This window comes from Bison bison, unplaced genomic scaffold (assembly GCF_000754665.1).
Source record: "Bison bison bison isolate TAMUID 2011002044 unplaced genomic scaffold, Bison_UMD1.0 scf7180017864066, whole genome shotgun sequence".
Taxonomy (NCBI): domain Eukaryota; kingdom Metazoa; phylum Chordata; class Mammalia; order Artiodactyla; family Bovidae; genus Bison; species Bison bison.
This window is the reverse complement of record NW_011494638.1, coordinates 7,166,112-7,180,576: the sequence shown is the minus strand read 5'-3', so window position 1 is coordinate 7,180,576 and position 14,465 is coordinate 7,166,112. Positions and strand designations below refer to the sequence as shown.

The 14,465-nt window shown below is 35.6% G+C and overlaps 1 protein-coding gene across 5 annotated transcripts in view; it reads right to left on the bottom strand.

The window, feature by feature from the left end:
- Positions 1-14,465, bottom strand: part of RNF111 (ring finger protein 111) — a 91,877-nt gene that overhangs the window by 13,487 nt on the left and 63,925 nt on the right. For all 5 annotated transcript variants that reach the window (XM_010836820.1, XM_010836822.1, XM_010836824.1 and 2 more), the window contains exons 6-7: positions 8,523-8,842; positions 4,438-4,699 (exon numbers count right to left, since the gene is read on the bottom strand). In XM_010836820.1, coding sequence (XP_010835122.1) covers positions 4,438-4,699; positions 8,523-8,842 — 582 coding nt within the window. The remainder of the gene's footprint in view (positions 1-4,437; positions 4,700-8,522; positions 8,843-14,465) is intronic.

Sequence of the window (14,465 nt, the reverse complement as noted above, 5' to 3'; positions counted from 1 at the left end):
GAAGCAAACCAAAGCTGCAATAAACATCTCTGTGTATAATTCCTCTTGTGCTCTCTTTCATACATGCATGTACACGAGTGTCTGAACACAAAAGCACACATTCATACACACCACTCACAGAAAGTTTCTATAGCATAAATTCCTATAAGCAGTTCTGAGTCTGAAAGAATAATTTAAATTCAGATTATTGTTGTTGATCATGTCCGACTCTGTTATTCCATGGACTGCAGCACGCCAGTCTTCTTTGTCCTTCACTATCTCCCAGAGTTTGCTGAAACTCATGTCCACTGAGTCAATGATGCCATTCAACCATTTCATCCTCTGTTGCACCCTTCTCCTCTTGCCCTCAATCTTTCCCAGCATCAGGGTCTTTTTCAGTGATTTGGCTCTTCACATCAGGTGGCCAAAATATTTGAGCTTCAGCATCAGTTCTTCCAATGATATTCAGGGTTGATTTCCTTTAGGATTGACTGGTTTGATATCCTTGCTGTCCAAGGGGCTGTCAGAATCTTCTCCAACATCACAGTTCAAAAGCATCAATTCTTCGGTGCTCAACCTTCTTCATGGTTCAACTCTCATATCCATACATGACTAATGGAAAAACCACAGCTTTGATTATATGGACCTTTGTTGGCAAAGTGATGTCTCTGCTTTTTAATATGCCGTCTAGGTTTGTCATAGCTATTATTACAAGGAGTAAGTGATTTTAATTCCTTGGCTGCAGTCACCATCAACAGCAATTTTGGAGCCCAAATAAAGTCTGTCACTGTTTCCATTTTTTCCCCCATCTATTTCCATGAAGTGATGTGACCAGATACCATGATCTTAGTTTTCTGAATGCTGAGTTTCAAGCCAGCTTTTTCACTCTCCTCTTTCACCTTCATCAAGAGGCTCTTTAGTTCCTCTTTGCTTTCTACCAATAGGGTGGTATCACCTGCATATCTGAGGTTATTGATATTTCTCTCAGCAATCTTGATTCCAGCTTGTGCTTCATCCAGCCCAGCATTTTGCATGATGTACTCTGCATATAAATAAGCAAGGTGATGATATACAACTTTGATGTATTTCTTTCCTAATTTTGAACCAGTTGTTCCTTGTAAGGTTCTAACTGTTGCTTCTTGACCTACATACAGGTTTCTCAGGTGGCAGGTAAGGTGGTCTGGTATTCCCATCTCTTTAAGAACTTTTCACAGTTTGTTGTGATCCACAGTCACTTTCGTGTAGTCAATGAAGCAGATGTTTTTCTGGAATTCCCTTGCTTTTTCTAGGATCCAGAGGATGTTGGCCATTTGATCTAAATTCAGATACTAGTTGACAAAACATTGTTCCGAAAAGTTTACCATAATTAATTACCATCAACAGTACATGAGAGTTCCTGACTAATTACACTGTCACATTTTTTACATGCTAATCAGAAAAAAATTTTGTATTCATTAATCAATTATATTTCTTTCCAGAATTATCTATTCTCATTCTTAGTTTATAATTCACCTTTTTCTTATTGATTTATAAGTATTCCTTGTATGGGAGCTTTGTCATAAGGTAGTACAAACATTTTTCCAAATTGTCTCCTGGTAATTTTACTCTGCCATAAGTATTTTGCTTTTGTAAAATCAAATGTATAAATTATATATTTATAAACACATAAATCATGTTTTCTTTCATCATTAATGGTTATAGAGCACTATAGAGAGGAAAGGAACTTGCAAGTCCCAGGCATGCCTGTAAACATATATTTTCACCACTGCACCTCTCTCCCTGCCCCATGCTATTTTTCCTGTGCTACATATTAAATAGAGGGCATATTTGCTAGCAACTTGCCGTGAAAATCAGCCTTTATAAAGATGGTTTCACCCATTTCTTCAGTCTGAATCTTTATGTTGCAAAATGACTGTTGAAAGGTCCCTTAAAGGAATACTTCTCTCTCTAACTCTTAAGAGATAAGCATCAGTTTGAAGTCTAAAAGTAAGTTTGTCTCCTCCCTGGATTTCAGCCCTAATTTCATTTTATTTGTAAGATTTTCTTGGTAGCCTGGTATGGAGCCATAGCATTTCTCTAGTTTCATTACAGAAAGATTACCTTCAATTTTTAATTGCTTTGATTTGTGCAGCAGGGGTGAAAGGTAACCACAGACTCATTCAGCCATACTTCAAAGGAAAACTTGTTAGCATATATTTAAAGGAAACTTTCACTGAGCTCAATTTAAGTTGTGAGACATATTTTTAAACTAATTTTCTAAAAGTTGTATTTTCAAATCAGTGTTTTACTCTAAGAAGTCACAAAGCTCAGTATTTCTTAGTCATCAAAAGAGAAGCCACTAAGTTCTCTGTCAACTATTCTTCCTCAAATTTAGAGCATTTTGCCCAGTTTCACAGCAAGGTTCTCTAACTCTATAAATTATTATACAAGAAATAATATTCACAAATATCACAAAATGCTAATGTTTTGCTTTGGAATGAATCAATTTATTTAATGCTTCATTAATCATTTTTCAACTTTACTGAGGTATAATTAACAATTAAAACAATATATCTGAAGTGTATAATATGATAATTTGACATATTATACCATGTGAAATGATTACCACAATCAGTTTAATTAACATATACATCACCTCACACAGTTGCCAATTTTTGTGTGTGGTGAAAACTTCAGCCATCATTATAATGTACTGTTTATCTACACAAAATAATTACTAATCATTGTATAAAGGTGATATATTCTGCATTCCCACAGACCATTTCCCTTCTTCTCTGTATTATGTGTTCTCGCCAGTAAAAATAAACAGACAAACAAAAATTGTTCTTGATATTGTTTCTTAAAAGTTTAGCATGTCACTTTAACCCAGCAATCTCAATCCTAGAAGTTACCCTACAGACTAGTAGAAAACTACAAATAATTTAAATGTTCATCAACTGAGGACTAATTCAATATATAATGGAATATTATGAGGATATTAAAAACAATGAGCTAGAATTTTATATATTACAAAAATCTGAGACATATTGTTAAATTTTTAAAAAATAATGAAAAAAAAAGATAAAAAAATTAGAAAACAAAAATAAATAAATAATGAAAAAGAGGGAAATACAATGTTTGATATGATCCTATTTTTTTTTTTTAAAAAGGAGAGATATGTCATAATAAGAGATGTGTCAATAATAACATGTGAAGAGAAAGAAAATTTCTGAAAGGGTTTATAATGAACTATAAACAGTTGCTACCACTGAAGTATTGGGATTAGTGGGAAGAATGGAGAAGGACTTTTAACTTCTTATTTTATATTATTCTGTGATTTGAATTTCTTAAGGTGCACATAAGTTATTTTTATGATAAAAAGAAAACATTAATTTTTTAGATTAGGACAGAAAAAAGCAAAGAATACATTTATAAATTGCTTCAGTATATTATTTTTAAAGATGAGGGGGAGAAAACCACACATTTTGAGTTCCCAATAAAAGATGATAAATCAAAGATGAATATCAACAACTATTACAGAATAGCCTGCACATCCTGCCAGTGTTCACACACAGAATTCATCCACTGGTTAATGCTTTGCAAAAACTTTCACTCTTGAAAAGATAAATGATGTATCACCAGATTTCACTGTACAAATTCTGGGCTGACTCTAGCTGTATATGCAGGACACAGATTTTTAAAATTATAGGACTGGAATCATAAGAAGATAAATAACTGAACATTATCCCTCGTATGTAATCAGAGGACAAAAGCAAATTTCCTTGCCAATGTTTTGCTTTACTCCTGGCATGAATTTTCAGTGCTTTTTTTAAAAATCAAAATATTTAATATGTTTCCATCTGATTATTAGCCTATGATTTAACAAAGCAATAAATACACAGCCTAAGGTTATTTCTCATTTCTTGTATCTTATAGACTTCAATTTCTTAGAAAAGTCATATCTGATTCTATTTTAATTGCTTGCACGAAAAGAGTACAGATAACCTTTCTACAATTGGCTTTCTGTCAAGGAATTTTCTCCTATATCTCAGTTAAGTTTCAGAATTCTTAAAAGTTTACTTTTCCTATGCATAGAAACAACTACTAAACCTTCCAATTTCTTTTTAATACTAAAGGATAAATATAAATTCCTTAAAATTTCCTTTTATAGGAAACTAAAGTGCCATTCAATGTACTTCTAATAGATATTAAAACATAAATGTTAAAATGTAAATTAGATGATACTTTTTATTATTTTCCCAGACCTTTTAAAACAACATCTGCCATTTTTGCTTAAGAAGACCGCTTTAGGTATATGAGGTGAAGGAAGGATGAAATGGGAAAAATACACTCCACTTTTAGGTCAAGGAAATACTAGAAATTTATAAATTAGAATTACTGAAAGGTTATTAAATGGAGGAGAGTACAATGCTTCATTTATGTGCCTCTAAGTTCTTTGCCTATTAAATTTATACTTACAAGGAGGTGGCATATAATGTCGACAAGATGACAGTGAGGCTTGTGGAGGGGGCTGGGGCTGGGGCTGGGCAACCATGCTTGATCCATAACCATCTATTGATAATGGCTGACTCGGGGCAGCGGCAGCAGCAGCCTGATGGCCAAAGATTGCAGCTCGGGAAGAAGAAACAGGACAGCAGGGGTCAAATGCAGATGCTCCATGAAAACCAGCACTTCCATGACTTCTGATACCACTGCTGCTCAGGTCTACTGGCAATGCCTGCTGTATAAAGAGGAACTATGTTTTATCTTTCTAAAACTTGGTCAAAACATTGTTTATGGTTTACTGTAAAAGTACTCAATGTAATGTAGAAAAATAGAATCAATAAATTTGAAACTGGTAAAATTTTGTGTGTGAAGACCTACTGAGTACCAAAAAATACTATGCGTATCTTGGATTGTAAAAATTATAGTGCTTATCCATTTAAAACCTATAATCAATTTTAAATAACCAAGCATGTGATAGTGCTTGAACAATGTATTATTTTAAGATCTATTTATCTTCCATATACTAGATCTTAAGAGAAAAACTTTTAAATCATACTTTGATATCCTCCTTTACACCAAAACTCTGACTTGTAATTTAGGACTCCTTCAGAAAACATATAATCATGCCATTGAAAACACTTAAGGGTTCAGGAAAAATCTGTCATTTTTAAACTGTACACAGCAAGGATTCAACTAAAACTCAAATAGTGAAAACATTATCCAAGATAACAAAGGGTCTAAGATTATTCAAGCTAAAACCATTAGTTAGCTTTGCCTCACAACTTTTTCACTTAAAAAAAATTAAACCACAATTACTTTTATTAGTAAAATAATTTTAGGGAAGGATCATTTACCAAGTTGAAAAATCAAAGAGTCTAAATTCCATCCCTACTACAGCACTTTGAAAAGTCCTAAGGAAAACACTTTACCTTCTACTCTAGAGCAGGTAACAGAAACAGAATTGCTTCTTTATATTCTTAAGTATTTTAAGTATAAGCCTTTGCTTAGTGTTCAGTACAGCTGCCAATTTTTAAAATGTGATTAAAGAAAATGAAGATGTTATATATGGAATCGTATGTAGGGATTGTTCACTACTGAAATCTGAGTGGCTAGAGGTGAGGAAAGCTAGGGTAATGCATTTATTAGAGGCCCAGGTCACTCAGTCCAGTGAGGAACCATAGCGGTCTTAGTATATTTTAAAAATTTATTTTATTATTATTATTTTTAGAGACAGAGTAGTCTTTGTGGTTTCAATGGCCACCCTGTTCAGAGGATAATAGAAACGTAAGAAACTCTGGATATTAAAAAGGAAGGAGGAGGACGGTACAGAATGAGGGAAGGACAATAGAACTACTTTCCTCTTGTATATTACGTGTCTACAATCAATTAAGTAAATGTCTGACGTCTTTCTTCTGAGTTGGCAAATACAGTATCAGCTTCTAATTTGGATAAATAAGGTTTAAGAACAATATTTTAAGATTGTTAATTATTACTGATGACTCAAATCCTTTGTGTATTTCCTATTTAGGTTAAAATCTGGCAAATGGACTGGAATATTAACATACTATGAAGGTGAGCAAATTTCCTATCTTCTTCTCCAGTGATTAACAAAACTCCCAAAGATTGAGTAAGGTAGGGTGAAGGTCCTCCTAGAAGCAACCGAGGGTAAAGTTAACAGTAGAGAATAAAAAGGGGGAAAAAACCAACAGACAGAACCCTCTTCTTCACAATTCCAAGAATTCACTCAATTCTTATTCTAGAAGGAAAAGAGGGGTTAAGCAAGATGGTACAGAAACAGCAAATATTACTTTTTTGTTGTTCAGTCACTAAGTCCTATCTGATTCTCTTGCGACCCCATGGACTGTAGCCCACCAGGCTCCTCTGTCAATTGGATTTCCCAAGCAAGAATACTGGAGTAGGTTGCCATTTCTTTCTCCAGGGGATCTTCCTGACTCAGGGACTGAATCTTGATCTCCTGCATTGCAGGCATCTTTACCACTAAGCCACCAGGGAAAGTGAAAGTGAAAGTTGCTAAGTCATGTCCAACTCTCTGCAACCCCACAGTCCATGGAATTCTCCAGCCTTTACTGGAGTAGGTAGCCTTTCCCTTCTCCAGAGGATCTTCCCAACCCAGGGATTGAACCCAGGTCTCCTGCACTGCAAGTTGATTCTTTACCAGCTGAGCCACAAGAGAAGCCCAAGAATGCTGGAGTGGGTAGGCTATCCCTTTTCCCGTGGTTGTCCCCAACCCAGGAATCAAACCAGGATCTCCAGCATTGCAGGCAGATTCTTTACCAACTGGGCTATCAGGGAAGCCCTTTACATAGATCATAAATAATGTATAACACTAAACTATTCTATCAAAAGAGAAAGCTACTCCCAGAGGAGTAGTATGATAGAGTCAAGTGACTACTAAAACTTCTCTGTTGTTAAGACTAATCCTCCCCAATCTTTCTCTGCCTATCTACAGTTTGACAATCATGAGACACCACACAATTATAAATTCTAAGATCAATCTCCTTCTCCTCAGCTTCCTACTATGTCCACACAGGTCTCAAATGTAGACTATATGAGGCTATCTCATGTACATGTGGTTAATTTCAGAGTCCTACAAAGAGCTACACGAATCTCAAACTGTTCATATCTCCAAAACCTCACTCTTTACCTTCATATCCATTATCACTATTGAATGCCTGATCCTGCTGATTTTCCTCAAGGTTTGTGTATAGTTCAAATACTTAGAGACAGATGTTAGAGAAGATCTCCTGGAGAAGGAAATGGCAACCCACTCCGGTATTCTTGCCTGGAGAATTCTGTGGATAGAGGAGCCCGGCAGCCTACAGTCCACAGGGTCACAAAGAGTCGGATGCAACTGAGCAACTAACACTTGAGAGAGAGAGAGATCAGTAGGTTACACCTATATTTGACATAAAACAATAAAAGAGATTCTACCTATAATTAAGTCACTCAGGTTGCTTTTTTAGGCCCAAAAGGTAGAACAGGTGTGGTCAACCAACAGATGTTAGTACTTAGAACTGCTGTTACCAGAGCCAAAACATCATCCAAAATCTCTTTAATCACATTTCCTACTAAACCCGTTCAATTTTTTTTTTGTATCAGCAGCTAGTTTCTTCTTCTTAAGGGAACACTTCACTTTCTTAATTTTAATTTGTCAGAAGCAGAAGAGATAAGCATCAAAAATTTAAAAGACGAAGCAAGTAATGTACTTGAGCAAAGGGGAGAGGGTACAGTGGAGCAGTTACTTTGAATTTCACTTTAACTTTTTCTAGCCCATTTTTTTTAGCACATGTGTCACTTACCATTTTATATTACCCATTTTGTTTTTTAAAGTATGCACCACCCAGGTTTACATCACAATTATACACAGAAACAACACAGCAAAAGTTAAAATAGCACATAATACCTCACTTTATTTACTCCATGTGATCACCAATACGAATTTAACATTATTTGACATTTTAAGTACTCACTATCAACCAATTTACTTAATTAGCAAAAAAAATTACTGATAATTTTTTTTGCTGACATTTCAATTTTCCAGAAACTAAAAACCTAATCTGCTCCTGAGAAACAGGAGGTTCCTCCCTGTATGGTTTTGCAGCTGAGAAGTCTGTTTATTTCTATATGAGTGGAGATGACTGGGAGGCTCCAGAAGAGGAGGTAGAGGAAAAAACTGGAATTCCCCAATTTCTCATGAATGAGGCTGACACTGCAGTTTCAATACCTTTGTTTGAAATGGAATCCTAAACATTAAATCCACTTATATTTAACTAAAAACACTGAAAAACATTCCAGAATAAAAAATAGTATCCAATTATCCACATCCCTGGTCCCCTCAATTGGTTGCAATCATTTACAACATGAGAAAATCCTAAATACTTAATTTAAAAAAAAATCACAGACCATTAAATTACGCCACTCTTGCAGGGGCAAAAAGAATTACTTATTTGGTACATAAACTTTATCATTAGATTTTTTTTCTCCGGAAGGAACTGCAATTTTAAAAAATTAAGAAGAACTCATCAAATTCCACATACCTGGTCATGGTAGCTGGTACTAGAAGTACTATTCGCTCCACAAGGTGGTTGTACTTGTGGAGGTCTTTCCACAGGACAAGTAGGATCACTAAAGGAAGGAGAAACTGGGACAGCTGGGTGGGGAGTATGATGATGGTGGTGATGATGCTGAAAATGGTGGCCATGCTGCTGAAAGCAACTTGTGTGTGGATGTCCTAATGCATGGTGATTCTGCGATGACCCTCCACAGGGCGAGTGCTGGGGACAGCAGGAAGGTAACCTAGGCATTGCAGGAGGGCCAGGTTCTGTTACAGCATTAGATGCAGTTCTCCTCGAGTCATCTTGAAATGAAAAAATGCACAGATCAATTAAATGATCAAGTATCGCTGTGTAAAAAATACGTGTGTGTGCTTAGCTGCTCAGTCATGTCTGACTCTTCACAACCCCATGGACTGTAGTCCACCAGGCTTCTCTGTCCATGGGATTCTCCAGGCAAGAATACTGAATGGAGTAAGATAGCCATTCCCTTCTCCAGGGAATCTTCCCGACCCATGGACCAATCCGGGTCTCCTACATTGCAGGCAGATTCTTTACCATCTGAGCAACCATGTGTATAAATAGGTGAATAATAAGTGATTAGTGAATTCAAGTATCTGTAAATAATAACGTGATATATTCACATTCTTAACATGTATATCCTGTAATTTTAGGCAGTGGTCTTCACTGGGATTTTCTTCCAAGCTTCAAGAGGCTTATATTTACCATGACGTTTAAATATGGCAATAAATCACCTTTTGCTAGGTCATGATAAATTATTAGTTTTTAAAAATAAATTATTAGTTTTAAATTGTATTTTAAAAACTCCAAAGTATCATGGGAGTCCTTCCATTATATACAACAAATACTCTTAATACTATTAATCATTGCTATATAATGAAGACTACTATGTCATACTTCTTAAAATCTTAACTTCTGAAAGATATAACCATCCAACTCAGAGCATATCTGGCTAAGTCTTACTAACTTCCAATGTCTTTTCCCTTTCTCTGGTCTCTAACCTCAGACCCAGTAGAACAAAAGAAATGATAAGATTCTACCTGGTTGAAAATTATAAGTCTCTTGTAATAACTTTGTGACTCAAAGTTGAATAGTGGGATAAAAGCATGGCGTCAGACAGGCTTAAATTCTAATCCTGAGCCTGTCTAATTTGAGTAATGTGACTTTAAGAAAGTTATTTAATCTCTTTCTCACCTATTAAATATAGCAGTAACTATCTTGCATGGTTGTTCTTAGAAAAGATAATAATCTTCTAGGTACGAAACATCTGAGTCCTAATTATGCTCTGTGGCATGCCCAGAGTTACTTTGAAGGTACATTCTTCCAGGCCAGAAGAAAAGCAAATGTGTCCCCAGAAGGTTTATCCCAGTGTTTCAAACTCCTCTAAGAAACAGCACCCTTTCCTCAAACTACATATGTGCAAATTAAAAAAAGATAAAAATGGAGATACATTTTTTACTTAAAAAATAAAAATTAGAGGAATAGAAAACCCAAAGCTTTGTCCTTCCTTTCCCCCACATGACTCATGAGGCATCTCCTCAGAATTCTTAGGATTCTAGAGTACACCTGTGTTCCAGCCATATTTCTAGAATAATCAATACCAGGGATACCTTACTCCTATTTGGCTCACAATAAAAAGCTATTCTCTTCTGGGTCAGTGTACCAATTAGGGATCTTCTAGTTATTTACAAACAATACAAAAAATCCAACCAAAACTGGCTAAAACAATGAAGGGAATTTACAGACTCACATAAATTAATCTGGGTGGCTCTGACTGATGAGTGTGATTGCAGTACACCTCCCTGTAATTCTCCAGTGTCTGCCCTCCTATACATGTCCTATTCTGCTGTTGCTGAGTCTCTTCCGGGCAAACCTAAACTCTTAGGCATACTGTTAGGCAGTATCTCTATTCTAGATCTCTGAATATTGTTTTACTTCCCCCTCAAGTTCCTATTCTGACCTATTTGGGCTAATTTCCTGAGCCCTTTTGTATGGGTTCTTAATCTGAGAACCAGAATTCAGGAGTCTGTAAACTCGGATAGAAAAGAATTACACTAATCTCTAGTAGCCTCCTGGAATTAATACTACCTTGTTATCATAAATTGAGAGGTTAAATATCACAAGTAGTTTGTAACAAAAACAAAAAAGATAAAAAAAGTCAACAAGTTGTTCACTTTTAAAACATAAGTGATAGCAGATTCAAAGTCAGTTCAATAACTACATCCCTTTCATTCATTTGCATTTCAAATTTCTTGAGTAACCTGGATAGAATCACAACTGGCATACTAGGAACTGACTATGATCAACAGCTACCTTAGTTATGCTGAATCTAAAGTAGCTATTTTCTATAGGCTGTAATATTTATAGCAATATCATCATTATAGGATCTTCACTTCCTACAACATTTCTGGGGTTATATCTCAGTCCGCATGTCAAAATGTTACACAAGTAAATGTCATTTATTATGTGTTACTTCAGAAAAGAAAATCAAAAACCTTTAGGACACTAAATCCATTCAGTGGATGGACTAAATGACCTTCATAGTTCCTTCCAACTGTGACACATTAATTTTACAAATCCAGAAACTCTAAGACTAAGGAGATGAGTCTGTAACCAGAGCAAGAGATCTAGGGACTGCATGACCAAAGTGATAGATACGACATTTATCTGTTTAAAAATGACTTGCCCTCTTGGTCTTCGATTATTCCAAAAACAAAGGTCAGAGTGAGAGAAGAGGAAGCACAATAACTATAATATCCTTAAGGCTGAATATATATTTAAGGGGTTAAATGATTAACAGTATGCCCCTCAAAAGAGGACTGACCTTATAGCTCTACTTCTTAGGGTACAGTTTTGATTTCCAATTAAATTAATATCTGTTTTCCTACAGTCCAGAAGCTCTTTGTTGCTCAAACAAGGTAGAAATCCAAAGCAAAGACAACTGAATCTCCCGTTGTTCAAGAGTTAATAACCAAAGAAAATTGCCAGAGCAGAGTAAAATACAAAGATATCTAATTAAGTAAATAAACCCTGCCCTTTTTAAAATTAAAATTAGCTTACTGAGTGTCCATTAAAAACAGATCATCACAAATCTACATCAGAGAAATTAACTCCACATCACAGTGACATCAGGCTGGTTAAAGTACTTTTACTGTAATTCAAGGAAGAATACGGAGATGTACTCATGTATTTATTCATTTATTTGGCAAGTCTTACATATAATAATAACATGGCTAAGGATCTATAAAGATACTGGAAAATACAACAGTAAAAAGGAAAGTCTTGACCATTAAAATAATTTAGGGATATTGTCTGCTTTTGTTGTTTTATCTCTAGCAACTAGAAACAAGCTACAACCTAGGCAGATCAACAAGCACTTGCTAAATTTAAGCTAACCTCGCAAGGGAAAAGAGGCATGCCTGTATGGGAGCAGCTTAGTGCTAAAAAAGGGAAGACTTGATCTTTGGTCCTCAAGGAGCTCATCATCAAGCACAGAGAAAATTTAAAAAGAAATCAACCAGTACTGTAACAGAAGCAATGGGTTCTAGTACAGTATAGAGCAGCACTGTCCCCCAAGGAGTATCCAGCAACAACTGGGGATACTTTTGGCTCTCACAACTGGAGGGGAGGGGGCACTAATGGTAATTCAGTGGGTAGAAGCCAAGAATGATGCTAAATATCCTACAATGCACAGGAGAGCCTGCCCGCCCCTATAGGAACTGTCCAGCCCAAAGACAAGAGTACCAAGGTTGAGATATCCTGGCATAACGAAGAACACAGGATTCAAGCTAGACTTTGTAGGTCTGAATTCTGGCTCTACTGTCATATAACCTTAGATAAGTTACTTCACCTGCAAAATGAGAATAATCATACAATCTGTCTCATGGGTTATTATGAAAGTCAGAGCTACTATAAATAATTAACCAATATTATGAGTTCAACAGGTGTTAGCTATTACTATCCGTTACAATTGTTAGCTCTTTTTATGTTGTGTTCCCAGTGTATAGAACAGTGCCTGATACATAGAATGCAATCAATAGTTTGCTGAATAAATGAATACACAAGATATGTATGCATACGCTAGGAACACACTGAGAAATCATACAGATGATAAGCTGAGTGTGGGCATGCTGAATTTGAGGTGACTGCAGAATGGCCCAGAGGAGAGGAAGCTGGATATGAAAGTTTAAAACAAGGAGAGCACTCTGGAAGCACAAAATGGTGAGTCATTGACTACTGGTAGCAGGTGAAAACACCTAAAATTATGAGATGGATCAGTGAAAAAAGGGATGAGAATAGAGTTTTGGGAGAAAAGAAGATGAGAAGAAAGTTTACTGCCAGATTTTAAACATCATGTTTGTTTTAAAAGGAGTCAAAGTTAAATGAAGGAGTTTAAGGTGAAGAAGATCCCTTAGGTGTGCATAGACTTAACACAAATGCACACGTACATGTATGAAAGGAATGAAACCAGCACAGATGCTGAACACACAGGCAAGATTAAAACAAGGCCAAGGACACAAAAAAGGATAGCATGAAAAGCACAGATAAAGAAACTGGAAGCTACCTGAAGGGAGTTGAGAGACCAGCAGTTAGGAGATATGGATAGGTATAAACATACAAAAGTTTTTAGCATGAGAACCTTCATTTATTTTTTTATCCTCCTTCCACCCCCAGAAATGAGAGTCTTAATAAAAATAAGACAATTTTGGAATAGACACTGAGGGAAAGGAAAGGGAAGGGAACTAATTGAGGTATGATACTATCACAACTTATTACCAACAGCCCAAGATCTGATTCCATAAATTCAGGAGGCACTGATCTGCATGGTTCTATGATTTTTATCAGCCCCATTTAGAAACCTGGATAAGAGATAAGCTAGATGGCTCAAGTGATTCAACGCTGGACATATGCAAGAAGGTGCAAAGTAAAGACAGGATGTGAAGAAAATAGGTGAATGATATTCTACAGTCCTGGAAGGAAATGAAACCGGCAGAACTGAATGCCCCTAATACAGTCTATCTGTATGTGCTTTTATCAGATTTATAGAGAGGAACAACTTGGCCTTGAACAAGATTCTCCTCGTCTAGAGAAATGTAACATGATTAAGTCTATCAGAAGGGCTGTCATAAAAAGAATAAATATCATGGAGAGGGTCCACTCATGCAATGATGTTACTACTTAATAGATTAAATATGAATCCTAACTAAACAAAGGTGTTAAAAAATAAGTACATAAATAAAAGCTTTGAGATAAAGTTTTCTTTAAATAAAGTTGGGACTGTTTCACATAACATCTAGATAAACACAAGGTACAGAATGCAACCAGAAAACAGTGTGCAGTCAATAAATGAAATAAAAGCCCATTTCACTTCCGCCTACATTTTCTTTTTCAAAAAATGCAGTATTTAAAAGATATCCCAGGAAATTGTGTTTCCTCAAGGCTCACCTTTAGTTTCCAGGGAAGGGAGATCTAAACCAGACACAAACAGTTTTCTAATCTGCTCAACGTTAAGTTATAAGGATATAAGAATTAAACATATTATTAAAAGCAAAAAAAAATTGATATAAAATATACAGTGGTTTCATTATTAATGGTCATCACTATTATTACTGGTGATAGAGGCAATCTACAACCTATAGGGTCTATGATGTCTCTGCTAGTAAACAGCAAGTTCCTATCTCTGTGCCATCATTCAGGAGAGAAAAAAGGCTATTTAAAGATCTAGTCAAACAGCTGATAGGAAAGAACCAGAGATTGCACTGCTAACTGAATCTTAAGAAATAATCTACAAGCTAAACCTATAAAATTCTCCTTTAAAAAATTTTTATTGATATATACTTGATTTACAATGTTGTGTCAGTTTCAGGTATTAAGTGACTCAGTAATTTACATATATATATATATATA